Genomic DNA, 15,912 nt, shown 5'->3' on the forward strand with positions numbered 1-15,912 from the left:
CGCTTGGATGCAGCCCTGTGCCACGTGCTCTAGGTGACCCTGCGTGAGCAGGGGGGTTGGACTCGATGACCTCTGAGGTCCCTTCCAACCTTCGGCATTCTATGATTCTAKGATTCTATGATATTGGTGGCAACCAAGTAGTTCACACAAACTCATTGCATTCAGGTGGCAAAGCTGAAAGTAAAATCAGCACTTGTTGGGAGACTAATCAARGGCTGTTTTTTTTCATACTTTTCTATTTTCCACATTTTTTCTAAAACAAATAAATTTTTAAAAAGTACAATTTTCTTACTGCAAACTGACTTCACCAAAATGCCAAATAGGAAGATGTGGCCCCGTGCAAACCCTGGATTGCTGTCGTGTTTGCTGGGCGCGCTCCTGGCTTTGTGCAAGCACACATAATGTGCCCTTGCATTATTTGGAGGCAGGAGAAAAGAAAAGCAGCAACTGTCAACCCTTTCTGCAGCCAGGAGAATGGCGGAAGTTCGAGTCCTTTTCGCATAATCCCCTCGCTTTTTGCTTGTGGATACAGCTGTGCTAACACAATGCAACATTTGAGTCAAGAGGGCTGCCAAATCCTGGCACCAAAGGGTAGTTTTCAGGCTGAGGCTCTGAATTGATAGATTTTCAAAGTGATACTGTGCTCTGTTGTATCTGTGCCCCGCTCCCACCCCCCTTTCCAGCCAGCCTCCCAAAGGAAAGACTTTCAAAGGGAAAAGTTCAGCTCTGCCAAGACCCAGATAAGGTCAGACTAATTTGGCAAAGCAGAGCTTTTGGGATCAGAGGTAAGCGCAGCCCACTCTGTGGGGCCATGTGAGTGAGCTAAGAGAAGCAGGGGCATGAAATGCATSAGGCTGCTTAAATTCACTGGAAGGTGTGAAGTTTTACCTGTGTCTCCTGGTGTGTTTTGAAGCATCTACTTGGATTTCCAAGTCTTCTTTCACATTTTAAAAAAAGGTGGATACATGAGTGTGCCCGAGCACACGTTCTGCTGGTAAGGGGAGGGTGTTTCTAAAGCATCGCTTTGGTCATCAATGTTGACCATCACTGGCTTGCTCTTGGGCCATCATGATCTGCTTGGGGGATATTTGTGCTCACAATGCTGGGAGCTAATTAGCTGGTAACTGTGAGTTCCTCTCAAGTGACTGGGTTTAGTTACTACAGGAAGAAGTCTCTTTATTTCCTCTTCCAGTTTGCAAACTAATAACTCATTCAAAGTATTGAAGAATGTTGCTCTTAGATACTGTCTGTTTGATTTTTCTCATTTGGACAGCACCTCTTGACACAGTAAATTTTAAATGCAAAACAAGCCTATCAATTTTTCCAAACAACCTCAAAATAATCTAGTTCAACCAACTTCTTAAATAAATAATCAGACAAGCTAATAAWCTGCCAAAAAGAATCCAAAGCCATMATTTGCTTTTTAAACATAAAATGACCAAAATCCGAATGTTTACTAACTTATGTAATTGCTGGGATGCAACTGGGATATCTTTAAGATGGTGAAAATGCACCAAGTTATTGTGGAGGCTGTGCTGTGTTTTTGTGAGTAGCCAGCCCAAGGAAGGCCAAATCCCAGAGCTCRTCCAGTCAGTCTTTCCTGTTCTCCAGGGGTAGCCTGTGTAGTCTCCTCCTCTAACCCTTTGCCTGTGCTCATAAACAGAGCCTCTTCTCTGTCAGCTTGGGCTAGGTTGGCTATGAGGTCAAAAATCCCAGTTAGGAAATAAGGAAGAGAAAGGTGATGCAGTTGGATAGCTTGGATTCCTTAGGAAACCTTCCAAGCTCTCCATTGCCCTGTGGCTTCAGTGATGAGCATAGACTTCTTATCTTTGCCAGGACTTAACGGATAGAGAAGATGGGATCGCTGCCTTAAAAAGGCAAGATTAAGACAAGGAAAACAGGAGTGAGGCTTGTGGAGCTAAAGCTGGGTAGCAGATGGTTGGAGGAAGGGAAGGATCATGAGCAGTTGGGAAGACACCAATTTGCTTCTTTGCTACTGTTGGTAAGTACAGTAATAACCCGAGCATTAAATACACTTGCATATGAGGGAGGAGGGAAAGTGCAGAGTCTCTGTTTCATTAGGCACCTGAGTGATGCTCTGATATTCCGGCCTCGACAAAAAGCAGGAGGAGAAGGTACTGGAAGCTGCAGCTTGCCGGGGAGTTGACGTCCACGGAGAGATGTTGTTGATAGCCTTGTGTTTCAGAGGCTTGTGTTTTACCTTGAACCTTGTGTTCAGAGAGTTCAGTGCCTTGTGTTTTACCTGGAGAGCAAGGATGTGCATGGACCACAGAGTAGATCTTGCTGCCAGCAAGGGCCACCTTGTGTGGTCAGGAGCAAGGCTGCAGAGGTCAYGGTGCAGCCTGAGGATGGCTGGAATTTCAGATGGAGTTCTGAGCGCTCAGCAGTGTCCAAACCCATCCACAGAGTCTGGAATTCTCCACCTCGGTCCATGAAATATAAAGGAAAGAGAAAATACCAGTTTTGAATATGTATAAGTGAGCATGCTTGGGCATTTCTTGCCACTAAGCTTCTCAAACCCTAAATAGAGGTTTTTTCCTCTGTCTCTTGCTATGAGAGTTCAGCAGGGGCCAGTTCAGAGGGAACYGGCCTGGATGTGCAGAGATGCAAGAAGCAGATGGCCATGTAGAGAAATGAAACCTCTTGATGGTGCATTTAGTTATTTGCAGTGTTTTTTATCTATTCTCTTAGCCCATGGTTGAAGAAGAAGAGCCAACCCTAATTCTTAGGAATGTTCTTCCTGTCGCAAAATGCTTTTTACTAAGAGGTGTTTACGTCTATTTACAGACTTTGTAGCCTGAATTGGATCTTCTTTGTTACAACCCACAGAAACAAGAAAGTCCAGTTTCTTTCCTAGATCCTGGGGTGACAGTGCTGAAGTGTCAGTTTAAGAAAGTGTTTCCCGTTGAGCCAATTTAATCAGGAGAGACTGTTCCACGTTTGATGTTTTTCAGTATTTAGGTCATCCTAAGTCGATTTGACTTAAATTCACTTAAAATTCATCCAATTGCTAAGCCAATTTTCTAGTGTGGCTCTGTAGCCATCTGGCTGCATGGAGAGCAGGGAAGCACAAAGTCCAGGCTCAGTTCAGGCTCTGAGTTATGGTCAGAGAGGTAGTAATAAGAATGTTACATAAATAATAGCTATAGAGAAGCCTACAGCCACAGAACTTTGGGTAGGAAAAACAGTAGCCTGAAACTTTCTTCTTTCTCCTGCCTTAGAGACCTGTACTGTTCTGTGACTATTTCTGTGTGTCTGACCATTTCAGACYATTTCTCTGTGTGTGTATGTTTGCATTCCTCTTTATGGATGTCTGTGGAAGCTGATAAACTTCTGTTGTGTTTTGAAATGAGATGAGCTCTTAAAACCTTGGCCTAGTCTTGTTTTGGTAGTGGTATTGCGTGTAGACATCCTTGTGGTTAAATCAGAGAAAAAAAAGAGATTTCCTGTGAAGGGAGTCGTTGTTTGCAAAGGGGATGATTAATGACTAAGAAAGATGCAAATTTAACTACATGATTGTGCTCATAAACCCCTGGTGTAATTCATGTGAAATCTGTGGCTTGGCGTTGTCATTAAAAGGATAGTATCAAAAGTTGCTCTTTTTTTTTTTTTTTTATCCTAATCTCTTTTCTACTTTTGTGTTGCAAATAACACTGGTCATTCTGGCAAGAAAATGAAGCATTTCTCTTTTCTGTGGCTGCTGAACCCTCCACTACCACAGGCAGCTCTGATCCTGGTGGGTCTGGAGCAGAGGGCTGAGCCTGGGCCCCTTTGACTCGTCCCTTTCTCCCCSCTTCCCAGGGGAGGTGGCAGCTGGGCCTGTTCCTGGCGCCTTGCAGGATGGTGCTGGTTAGCAGAAGATCAGGTTCTGCTCTCAGGTTCTGCCTGAGAGCATAAAAATCCYGGGACTCCATGGACTATCCAGAGTGGAAGCGAGGGGCCGTGCTGACCTGTGTTTCACTAGGAGGTTATGGGTTGGCGATCCATGTTCTTGCCCTTTTTCTTGGTGAGCTTAACCTGGCACCATACTTGCACTCATGAGATCTCCAGCTTCGTGAATCTCTAAATGTAGAATCTCTAAATGTAGAATTTGGAATATCTGGTTTTGCCTCCAAAGTTGTGGGCCCCCGTCACARTGATTGCTAAGATGATGCCATTCCAAACAGAAGTGGAGAGGGAAGATCAGGGCTGATTTAAACCCAAGAAGGGTAAGAAGGATCCAAGGGGTCCAAGGAGATCTTATGTTTAAAGATCAAAAGATCCAAGGAAAGAGAGAAATCGATGCCAGGCTGATGCAGTTAACCTCAGTTAAACCACTGCAGTTTAACATCATATTAATAACAGGTGTGATGGTAATGACACGTGTGACGGGACCCTCAGCAAGTTTGTAGCCAAATAGAAACTGGGACGAGTGAGGAGTTGTGCTGCCCTTCAAAGGGACCTCAAGAGGCTGGAGGATGTTGTGAAGTTGAGCGAAGGAGAGTAGAGTAGTTCACAAATGTGCATGAATGGGCAGAAGTCTTGAGAAAACAGGAAGGGGCTTTCCACCTTTCAAGTGAAAATTCCCTTTTCAGAATTGACTGCAAGAAAACATTTCCATTTGTTAATTAAAAAGCCCTGCCAAGTCTTGAATACTTTTGGAATGGTTGAATTCCTATAGGAGGAGCCTTTAAAATGTCTGGTATTTCCCAGGCTGGAAGAGCAGCTCCATTTCCAGCCTTTCCTTGCTGCTGTTCTCAACATGGCAAAGGGAGACGTAGAGCCCAACTAGTAGCGCCTGCAAAGGCGCCCACTTCCCAGGACTTCAGCCAGGATCAGCTCCATCGAGTCACTCAGATGGGCTGTAGGTAAAGTGACTAAGATCTCAGTGCTTGCACTGCTGCTTCGGGGCTTTATCCTTTTACACATGCTGATTCTGGAAAGAAACCATGATTTTTAAGTGCAACTTTGGGGCTGCCCTCCTGTGTTCGCTTTGCACCTTTAGAGGCTGCAGAYTCTGCCTTAAAAACAGGCTGCCTCCTGAGCCGCCCAGCACAAATGCTTTTTAATCAGAGCCCCTACGTGGAAAAATGTGACCTCTTCCAGGGCTGCGGTGATGGGAGCCCTAGAAGGGCTGGAGGGATTTTGTGCTGCACATTAACACCAAGAGAAAATAGTTCTTGGCTCCTCCTTTTTCCTCTCGTCCCTTCCCCATGTTTGTGCTCGCCAGATATTTCCTGAAACCTTCCACTCCCCTTTTTTAAACTCCCCCTTGGTCCTATTTGGCCTGATTGGTGTTTTTCATAATGCGCTAGAGGGGAATAGAAATGAGGCTGAGGAAGGTCTCCTGTTTCTGTATTTAACTCTCCAAATTCATTGCCTTAGACACTCCTTTTGCTCACGTTTCCTCTGCAGCCATGGTAATCTAGTTCCTCTTGTTGCTCCCTGTATTTGTTGGCATTTACCTGTGTATCCCATTGAAAGCTGTGCCTCTGCCTTAGCCTTTAACACCTTGCAATTGCAATATTTATCATTTAGTTAACTKGATCTTGCAGAAATAGCAGCTTTATTGTCCCGCAGTGTGTGAGGGGGCAAAAAGGAGGCTCTTTAAATGCAATGAGAATCTCGCTGCGCACGATCCTGCAAGGCACTCGTAGCTGCRGGTTAGGTTTGGCTTAGCTGTGAAGCTCTCCTGGAGGTCACTAATCCTGCTCTCATGGTACCTACCCAGGCTGCTGCGTACCTGTCAGTGGAAAATGCTGCTGCTACTTCCCCATTGAGGGTTGGGGGCGGGGGGGGGTTCCCATTTATGATAATGTGTTTTCTCCCACATGGGTGATATTTATTTTTTCTGCCTCGCAGTAAAAAATAAATATCACCTCGACCCCATTAAAGCTGTAACCCCTGAGAAGGGCTTGTGATCTAATCTAACATTTGCTCTAAATCTAACATATGCTCTGTTTGTGCTGCAGGCTGAGGTCAAGCAAACAAAGCAATCGCTGTGTGTTGGTTGCCTTACTTAATGAGCACACAAAACCCAACGAGCACATGAAATGCAGGCCTGGAGCCGGGGGGAAGCGTGCAGCTCTGAGCACTGCCCTTTTTTGCAGAGCTACATAGGAAAATAATAGACTGGAGGAATATGTAAGGGCTTTGGTATTAAATAGATGGCACTGCGTTGTTGACGGAAAAAAGATCTTGGCAGAGGGCTTGTTGTGACTGCTGCTGTGGCTTGCAGAGGCATTTCCTACCGACTGGGCTGACCATGAAAAATGTCTCTGCTTTTAGGAGTTCAAGGCATTTGAAGGAGTGTTCCCGGGGAAGATGTCGGCTTCGACGATGGAAGCCCGTTGTCTGGACAAGAGAGGAAGCTTCTTTAAGGTAAATGTCCTATTTGATTTATTTTCAGTAATGGGGAGGATGCATTTGCTTTTATTTAAAAACACATTTGCATTTTTGCTTTTTGTTAGTTAGTTAGCAGCTGTAAAGAGCTGCTAAAGAGCCTGAAAAAACTTTTTTTTTTTTTTTTTTTTACTTGTTCTGGGTTTTACATCTCTGACCAACCCAAAACATCAAGCACATGGTTTGCTGTGCAGCTAGCACTGCATAAAGTGTAACAGCATCTGTCCTGCGTAGCACATCTTTTCTGTAAAATGGGAAGCGTTTCCCTCACCATCTCTTTGGTCAGGTTTTATTTGAAGTTTGGCGGCTCCTGGTGCGCGTGTGTGGCTTTCCTGTACCTTTAACAGAATATCTGGTACCAAAGGGCTTGTGGCTTTCTCTGCAGCTGATACTAAGAGCTTTATTAGAGGCAGAATATGAGCAGAGCTTTCATAAACTGGATTTGTGTAGTTTAAAGTTGTATCATTTCTGGAATAGTTYCACTCGGGGCAGGGGGACTCTTTGGTTCTGTGATATCCAAACACTCACAGAAACACTGTCTTTGCAGTGGCCATGTGCGTGTATCGGTTTATTCTTATTGTTATTATTATTATTATTATTGCTTCATTCAAGTACTGCAGTGTAAGTGCATCTCACCGGTGTGCAGCTCACTGCAGGACTCTCAACACGGTGCAGGTCTGAGCCTAGTACAGAGCAGGGAACTAATCCTTCCTCCTGTGAGATACGGAGCCAGGCCCTGCTGGCACTGAAGGTTGGTGGTTCTGCTCTGGCACTCCTGCGGCTGTATCGAGTAAACAGAAACCGTTTCGTTTGGTGTTCTTGCACTCTCCCTGTGGCRTGTAGCCCACTTGCTGCTTCATGGTTTCAGGTAGGAGCCTTTCTGCTCTCTCACCTCTGCCTCCCACTCTGGGCGGGTTTTCCTCTCGGGAGGAGCCGTCTAGGGCTTTCTGACATGGGAACCCCCCTGGTCCTTCCCCGCAGAGGGCTGAGAGCCCTTGGAGAGCTGACAACCCTGGAGCTGCAYCTCGGGCCACGTCTGCGTGTCCAGAGGCGCATGTGGGGTTGGAGCCGTTGGCACGGCYTTCAGGGACGCCGAGTGCTGTGAGCTCTGTCCTCCCTGCACCTGACAAGGGAGCTCTGGAGCAGGGCTCGTGCTGCTGCAGAGAAGCCTGTGGTTTGCTCGGAGTCTGCTCGCTGGGCACCAAGTTAACAAAACTTGGTGCGAGCCTGAGGTGCCACAGGCTCCYGGACACACGGTAACATGTTGCACGTCCTCTCAAGGCAGTTTCCTCAGGCCAGTCCTTAAGAAAACGGAAGATTGGTGCTGCAGTGACTAAGTATTCTCCTCTTTGGCTTGCTCCGAGTTTCATGTGGTCAGCAGTAAACAGGAGTCATGTGGGGACAGCAGCCGCTTTGCCATTGTGCAACATGCTCTTGTTAGGTCCCGTTTCTCAGAAGCACAAACGTTACCTTGTTGGATAGCAGGCCACAGCTGGATGGATGGGGTGAGTGGCCGTGGCCTTCAGATCTCAGTGAGAAACTATTTCAGTTGTGAAGATTATTTCCAGATTTCCGCTGAGGCGTCTGCTGGAGGGATAATGATGTCGGTGGAATAGTAGGGAGCATCTGAGGTGTTTTCTGTAGGGCATCAGTGTCTTCACCTTGAATAACTCTCGGGTGGTTTAGAGACGTGGAAAAGGCAGCTCTGGGCACCTCCCCTGATCACGCTGATACGATGGAAGGAGTTGCTCAATGAGGAGGACAGCACCATGGCAGAGCAGCGCTGTAATGCCAGTGCGCTCGGAGGCTGCAGGAGTGACAGCTGAGACACTCTGAGGTTGCTCCGAACTTTCCCAGGCCTGAACAACAGTGGGAATAAAAGCTGCCTCCTCAGAGGCACCTTTTCAGATTTCTCATCCTCATATACTATCACATTATTTATGTGCCTAATTCTACCATTTTGTCAGCTTTTTTTATGTGTTCTTTAGATGCCAATTTTTTTTTCTTTCTCTCCCTTTGTGTTTTGGAGACCTGGTCGTTGGGAGAGATTCTCCTGCCTGTGACAACCAGCGCTGCAGATGTTCTCTGCAGCCTGTGTGTGCAGGCTGCTTCTGAGCTTGGGCTGTCCTGGGCAGCCTGAGGTTGCCCAAAATACCTCTAGTGTGCTGGGCTGCGCTGCCTCAGGGCACTTCAAGTGCTCATAAAAAAAACAGTCTTGCTATTTTCAGTATCCTTTGCTAGGAAATTTGTTGGCGCATGCCAGTGGGAAATGCCAGTTTGCTTTGTTTCTCCTTGGTTGTCCTTAAATAGCCCGCATGGCTGAAATTCTAACCATCCCTTTGTTTTGTTTTCTTTTTCCCCACATGGATTCTTTCAACTTTTGGTATGGTAGGAAAAGTCTGTTGTCCCTTTTCTACCAAAAGCGAAAGCCTGTGTTTTTAGAGGCCAAATTCTGCCAAAAGTCTTTAAAAGCAGCACTTTCTTGAGGGCTCAGAGCCARCGAGTCTCTGACAAACAGCTTTCTTACTGAATCATCCTTCTCCTCATCAAAATATTAAGCTCCAGACTGCGCAGCAGTGACGTCTGAAACGTTAACACCATTGCTGTTTTTTTGTGCTGAGATCCAGCCTGGACAAAACCCGCACTCCTTAGCGAGGAATAAGATGCAGAATAACGTTAGGGGCCTCTGAAACTCGCTGTGTGGAGTAGCCAGAAAGAGCAGCCACGTAGCAAAATATTTGGCATTTGGACGGGCCCTGGACGAGCGCGCGGAGCCCGGCTCGTGCCGCTGGGCCGCTCCCAGCCGCGCGCACAGGGTGCCCTTTGASGCTTGCTGTGCTCTGCTTATCCAAACAGGAAGGCCAGGACGAGGTGCCAAAGAGGATGCAGGGCTCCGGAGGAGGGAGAAGGAGCCGCTGGCAAGCACCGGGGCCCGCTTGTGCCCAGAAAACTGGGGCTGGAGCCACCTGACCCGCTGAGGATGGGGAGACCCCGAATGCCTGAAGGGGAGATCCCAGGCTGCCTGGAGGCACCGGGCTCGGCTGGTGCCAGCCASTGTGTGGTGCATTGGGGAGAAAATGCACTGGGGTTGAGGCTGCTTCCATGCCCTGCTTCCATCCCTGGATTTTAGGAATGTAAACAGTTAGTGCTTTGGTAKTTTGGGGCAATCTGCTGTTTTGGGTAGGCTTGGTTAGGGAATGTTGTGCTGGGCTGCTGTGACTTCACGCTCTCTGAGTCATGAGTATTTGGGTTTGCAGCGGTTGTGTTTTATTTTGCTTGACAACAGTTGGCGGAGCAGAAGAGCTGTAGTTTCTCACTTACAGAAGAGCGTAGCCAAASAAGAAAAACAGCAGGCAAACAACCACTTATTTAGCACCTTGTGTATTTATTAGTTATTTTCTCATTTTAGTTCTTTTTCTTGCTGTTAACTACTCATCTGAGAAGATGTGATGCTTTCAAATACATTTCTTTTTATGTAAACCTCTTTTTTTTCTATAGCACATCCGAGTAATGGCAGTTTTTTCCTAGCCCTAAATCATCTGTTAAAAATTTTTTTTCCACATCYGTTTTGAAGGCTTGGGGTTCGTGCATGTTATTTTATACTAATGGGGCCCTCCGACYTCCCTCTACTTCAATCATATTCCCCTTAGAAACCACTTCTTCTGGCCTTGATTCCAAGTCCCTTGAAATCAATGAGAAACTTTCTCCATTATTCCCAGCCAAGTGGGAATGTTGATCCTGCGAGCAGAGCAAAACGTCTRGAGAACTAAAACACCCGGAGCCTCGTGCTGCGGAGCAGCCCGGCTCCCGCGACGCCTCTCCCAAGGATCTCCAGGAATCCTGGAGGTGGCTCTGGAAGTGTGTTCTTAAAAGGCACGCTGGGCATTCGAGCATCCCTTGGGCTGCGTCAGGAGCAGAAGTTCTGGTCGTGCCGAATGCCTYGGGACCGGTGTTACGGACCCATGACTGTGCCCTGCAGGTGCTGGATGCAGAGGAATGGGTCAGGTGCTGCTGGAGTAACCGCAGGGCAGTTAATGGCAAACAAGCTCCACGTGACTTAAAGACTTTTTTGACGTGGGAAAAGAGCAGTATTTAATTATTTATTTATGAAGGAGGAAAATTTCACCGAATCCAGAAAAATTCTGCTCTGGAAAAGATGTTGTGGGACTTTCTCCTAGAGGCAGAAACACAAAAAGCATGAAGGTGACTTAATATCTTGAAGATAAAGCCATGTAGCCATCCTCGTGTTACATCCTTGAAGAGGATACGTGTTTCATGGCYGTTTTCCAAACAGTTATTCCCAAGAGCCTTAGTTCTATACAGGCAAGTGTCTTCCCCAGACAAGGATTTAAAGGGAAGTTGCCTGAAAGAGGCCAAATCCGGGGCGAGCGTGCAAGAAATGCCTACAAATACCCGCAGAGGGAGAGCGGCCGCTCTCGTTAGCGGGTTGATTCCTTTAATSTCAGCCTCCTCACAAACAAAGCCCAAGGAGGTTTAGCAAAGTCTTTTCTTTTTCTTTTCTTTTTTTTTTTCCCTTCTGTTTTCAACAAGGTTGGAAAAGAAAGAAACTATGCAAACTTTCCTCAAGTTTCTTTAAAGCTTTCGATAGAGTCTTGCTTTACCTGTTTACCAAAGCAGGCTCCTTGGCTGCATGTCCCACAAGGAAGTGTGCTCAGATGGGAATTCTGATTGGGGTTGTTTTGTTTTAATCCAGAAAGAGGAAGTCTTAATTTTTGCCAGTAGGCTGTGGCTCGCTCTGGGGTGGTTCTCTTGATCAAAGGGATGCCCTGTTTTATTCCCATATTTTGTCGCACTCATTATTTCACAAGAGCAAGTGATAGGTTTCTGAGCTGCTGTTTATTAGGGTTTTTCTTGCATTTCACACATCTGGACAACAAATAAGGCACTGGAACATTATTTCAGAGCAGAGTTCATTCTTTAAAGCAAGTTGGAAGATGACATATGAAAAAACAGTTAAAACCACCGGACCAGGTAGGAGCAGTTACTCTCTTACCTGGGGCTGCAGTTGGTTGTTCTGTGTCCTCTTCTCCAAGGTTCAGCTCTCATGGAGCTGATGCGTCCACCCCTCCTGTTCTCTCACAAGGTAGAAGAGAAGCTTCCTTGTTCCGGCTTGTGCCGCCGCCGGGGCTCCCAGCACCCGGATCAGGTGCCAGTGGAGCAGAGACCTCCTGCTTGTGGCTTCACCACCGAGCCCTGCGCTGGGTTTGCAGGCAGTAATCACGTGCTTGAACTTGTCATTTCCATTTCACTGTTTTCATGGTTGCTTCAAAATTTGGCCTGGTTCATCCTCATTTTAGATGTGATCTTAAAATTACTTTTTTTTAGACCACACGTTTAATATATTTAAAAATGGAGAAAGACATCCAGCCTGGAARGTTTTATACAGGCACAAAAAAAGAGATTTTCTCTCTCTCTGGAAAGAGTTAAGTGTCCCCAACCTCTTCCTTTACAAGGGGAAGTCCGCATAGGATGGGATACAAAAAATAATAATAATTTGTAATCTCCGGTGACTAAACTTACCCGGGCTCCCTTTCCCCGCCTCTTGACATCCTTCTATTTTTGTCCCTTTGCAGCTCATTGACACAATCGCCTCAGAAATCGGAGAACTGAAACAGGAGATGGTGCAGACAGATCTCGCCTTGGAGGATGAACCCGCTTCTTTGCAAAGGTAACGGGAGAAAAATGTTCCTGCCTGGAGCTCCCGGATGGTCCATCCCTGTGGTCCATCTGTGTCCTTCCCAGGCGGCCAGAGCGGGGGGCTCGGAGCTGCCTACTACCCTTTTTGCCTCGGTAACTTGTAAAAGCAGCTGAATTTGTTGCCTTGTTGCAAGGCTGGGCCCTGGTGGAGTGTCTGAGGCTCCCAAGGATATTCCTGAGGCTCATGAGGTTATTCCTGTGGCAGCAGGCTTGGCCTGCACCCTGTGAAGGCTGCAAGGCCACATTGCTCGGTGACAACACAGGAAAGCTTTTGTCTAAGAACACAGCTTATGTGCTCAGCTTAACAAGTAAAATAGTGGCATGAGCTGACTTGTGTCGTAGGAACATGTGGGGCGGGAGTTCAGGTTGGTTTTCACGTGAGTATCCTGTATGTGAAAAGTAGCAGATGGATACACTTGGTTAACTTTAAAATGATTTAAGATATTTATTATAGGGTAGATGAAGTCCTGGTTTTGTTAAATTGTACCACGCAGGTTAAGGGCTACAGAAACCGGCAGTCGAAGCCTGTTACTGTGAGTGGGGGAATAGTGGGTATTTTGACTGTGGGGTTTGATTGTCAGTGGCTGTTTGACAAATTGACAAATCCAGAGAGTGTCTGATATTTTCTTCAGTACATTAAGGTGAAAAATGTGTCCTTAATACAAAATATTTGTTGCAAGAGGAAAGCTGCCCRTGCCTGTGCCAAGTATTAGGTTTCATCTGCCTGCGCTTAGTGGGCAGGTCTTATTCCTAGCATGTGTTTTACTAGGAGGTGATTGAATAACTATTATCCACCTCATTAAGAATTGCCTGTCCGGTTTTAGCTATCATTTTTTTCTCTCCATAAATACTTTTGAAGTGTGCTACGTCTTGCTGTGTTGTGTTTGAATTATGTGCATTAATTTACCTGTTGAGCAGCACGTTTCTTGCCCGAGCAGTGAAGAACATCAGGCGAGGGGATTAATTAATGCTTGGCGAAGCTGCTGGTCATGTGTTGTCTGAGTGGAAAAGCTCCTTACAGCAGTTTCCAGGGACAGAAAGGATATTTTCTCCATTTTAAAGGATTCAGCTAATTAGTTTCAGTGACTGTTAGCTAATTGTCACTTGAGAAAAAGCAACTTTTGAAWGAAACGTAGATCTGTGAGTTCCCAAACCTTGGTGGAAGCACTTAGCTGGTCACAGTCAATCAAAATCTTCTATTTTACAGATAAAAAACTTGTCTTTTTTCTTTGTTGACTCAGTTTTGAGTGCAATGTGTATTTTGGTTAAAACATGCAAGTAAAATTAACCTAAGTTTCTTTGAGCATTTAATTGAATTCTGATTCACATAGAAATAGAACTTGTTATTAAACTAGGCAGCCAATAAAAAAAACCCTTTAAAAATGATAGATGTAAAATATGAAATCCGAATATGTAAAGTAAGATAAACTTTATGTGACTATATACACCTCAAGTTTATGCTTCTCTGTTGGTGAAGGTTGTATTGAAATTTGTTATATAATTAGTTGTACGCTGATAGATTTTGTTTATTGAGAATTACCGGGCAAGATTTCAGGCATTTCAGCTTTGTTTTGAGGATGCTCATTTAAACCAGGCTTCCAGAAAGGATGTGTTTCCTATTCTGGCGATTTTTACCCTTGGAGTTAAAAATAACTCCAAATAAAATTTGGGATTAATGTAGCTTGTTTGTTTTATACTGTCTGTTTTGTTGTTCAGAAGCTAACATCTTTACAGGGCATTTGGATTTGAATCTAGAGAAAATTTGAGCGAAGAGTTGTCTGTTCCTCTCATTTGCTTCTCACTTCAGACCATTCCCGTATCCTTCATGCTTTACGCTAGACAGCCCATATGTCTATTCATCTCTTACTGTTTTCCACCTTTTTCCACTGGCTTCTTGAGTTGCGTCTGCTGGGTCGGAGCCAAACATCCTCCTGGCAGCACCACAAAAGGATCCTCTGCCTCTCCCTCAGTCCCTGGATAACGTGGTCCTGGTGTGTGAGGAGCTATGGACACATCCTCAGCAGGACACGCTGGTTCTCCCACTGTTTCCAGTGGTGGGATGGTCCTGGAATGTGGAGTTTGAGGGCAGTGCAGTGAACATTGCTCGTCCTGGGTGCAGCATCACCTGTGAGCGCTCCCAAAGGGAGACCTGCTCTCCCAGGCCAGTGTCTGTCCATGCGGGAGCTCCAGCAGGGTGGGAGAGCAGATGAAAAGGGGAAGGAAAGCTCAAAGTTTCAGTCACGAGGTTGGAACGAGAAATACAGCTGGAACTGGAGTTAAAAATCACAGAGTGGGGTGTGTGCAGGAGGACAGGAGCCCCTGCCTTGCATGGAGGCAACTGGGGCCTGCGTTGGAGCCCTGCAGGTAGGAAGGAGGAGACCGTCCCCACCTGCAGGCTTCAGGAGACCATCCCCAAGGCCATTATCCTTGGTTACTTCCCCTGCGCTTGTGGGCTTTCCTAAAACTAAGGAAACCTGCCTGAATCACACATGCTCATTAATCTGCTGTGAATAGTGTTGATATCCCTAGGAGAGCCGAAATCATCAGGAGGGGCTGGTGGAGCAGCCCCTCCGAGCACATGAGCTTAGTGTTTGGTTTCACGTCACCTGCCTGGTTTGTGTTTTACTGGGAGCTGCCATGAAGAGATGAGGAGAGGAATTAGCCAGTTCCATGCAGGGTGCTGCGCGTGGCTCCTGTGTGTTTGCCAGGGCAGCAAAGCAGTTATCCTGCTTGCATTAATCTGGTATCTCTGTGGCTTCCGAGTGGTTCGTCTCTCCCTGTGCCGGTTTCAAGGACGTAACATCTCAGCTACATCTCATCTGCAAGAGTTTTGCTCTCCCAGGGGTGACAGAATCCTCAAAGGCAGCATAAATAAACAACAGGGAGAGGAGACTGGAAGGAAGGGAGAGGCCGGTGCTCACCCAGTGCTCATGACTGCTGCGGGTCGTGAAAATTTCGCCTGGTGCCCCATTTTGCCTCTGACCATGCAGGGAAGGAGTGAGCAAGCACCCACACGTGTGCACCCAGTTACTTCCCCTTCCACCCCTGCCTGTAGATGCCACAAGATGCTACCCAAAGCTAGAAAAAAAAGTAGGKTTTTTTTTCCCTTTTCCTTTTTTGACCCAGTTGTCCTGTGGGTTGTGGGTGATGGGGAAGCTCTGCATAACTCAAGCAACTCTTGGACTACTCAGTTTCTCTAGATTTGTAAAACTCAACAGAAATCAGGAACCTGCAGGGATTACTCTTTATTACCATGTTTAGCCGCAACTTTAACTATGCTGCCCCTAACTATATCCTCAATTTAAATACTTGTGCCAAATTCACACTTAGTCCAGCTTTTGACTTCGTTCCTTACACAGCAGTCAGTCCAGGACTGAAGGAAACAAGTGCACAAATGTATGACTGCTTTGTGGAGGAGGCATCAGGGCAGACCATAGCACTAGCTTGTGTGGTAAGGCCCTTCCTGGACAAAAATACCAGCAGAGGTGATGGTGGTTGGGCTCAGTATAATCTGCAGTGAGGTTAGTTTCGCCAGATTTTCCTTTGCAAGAAAAATCCCTGGGGGCACAGAGCAAAGGAGAATCATGTTTGGTGCTGGGATGGCCAATAAGCAGCTTGGCGGACAGTGAGCGCATTTGCGACCAGGCAAAGGTTTCTGAGCACTGCAGCTTCCCCACTCTCACTGGGAATAAAAATACCAGAACTGCACGAATATCACTCGGAAGAGACATCTCTCCCCAAACCAACATAACAAGGGAGTGGGGTTAAGCATTTAATCAGTTTATGCGTGCC

General features: G+C 46.3%; 1 protein-coding gene across 3 annotated transcripts in view; it reads left to right on the forward strand.

The window, feature by feature from the left end:
• RIN2 (Ras and Rab interactor 2) overlaps positions 1-15,912 on the forward strand; it is a 41,962-nt gene that overhangs the window by 3,690 nt on the left and 22,360 nt on the right. Inside the window, exons 1-3 of one of the 3 annotated variants that reach the window (XM_026039234.1) lie at positions 1,953-2,002; positions 6,289-6,381; positions 11,997-12,091. In XM_026039234.1, coding sequence (XP_025895019.1) covers positions 6,325-6,381; positions 11,997-12,091 — 152 coding nt within the window. In that variant the 5' untranslated portion in view covers positions 1,953-2,002; positions 6,289-6,324. Of the gene's footprint in view, positions 1-1,952; positions 2,003-6,132; positions 6,145-6,288; positions 6,382-11,996; positions 12,092-15,912 lie in introns of those variants that run through there. The other 2 variants (XM_026039233.1, XM_026039232.1) reach the window with 2 other exon arrangements.

The sequence above is a fragment of the Nothoprocta perdicaria genome, unplaced genomic scaffold, assembly GCF_003342845.1.
Source record: "Nothoprocta perdicaria isolate Ctin4 unplaced genomic scaffold, notPer1 scaffold_224, whole genome shotgun sequence".
NCBI lineage: Eukaryota > Metazoa > Chordata > Aves > Tinamiformes > Tinamidae > Nothoprocta > Nothoprocta perdicaria.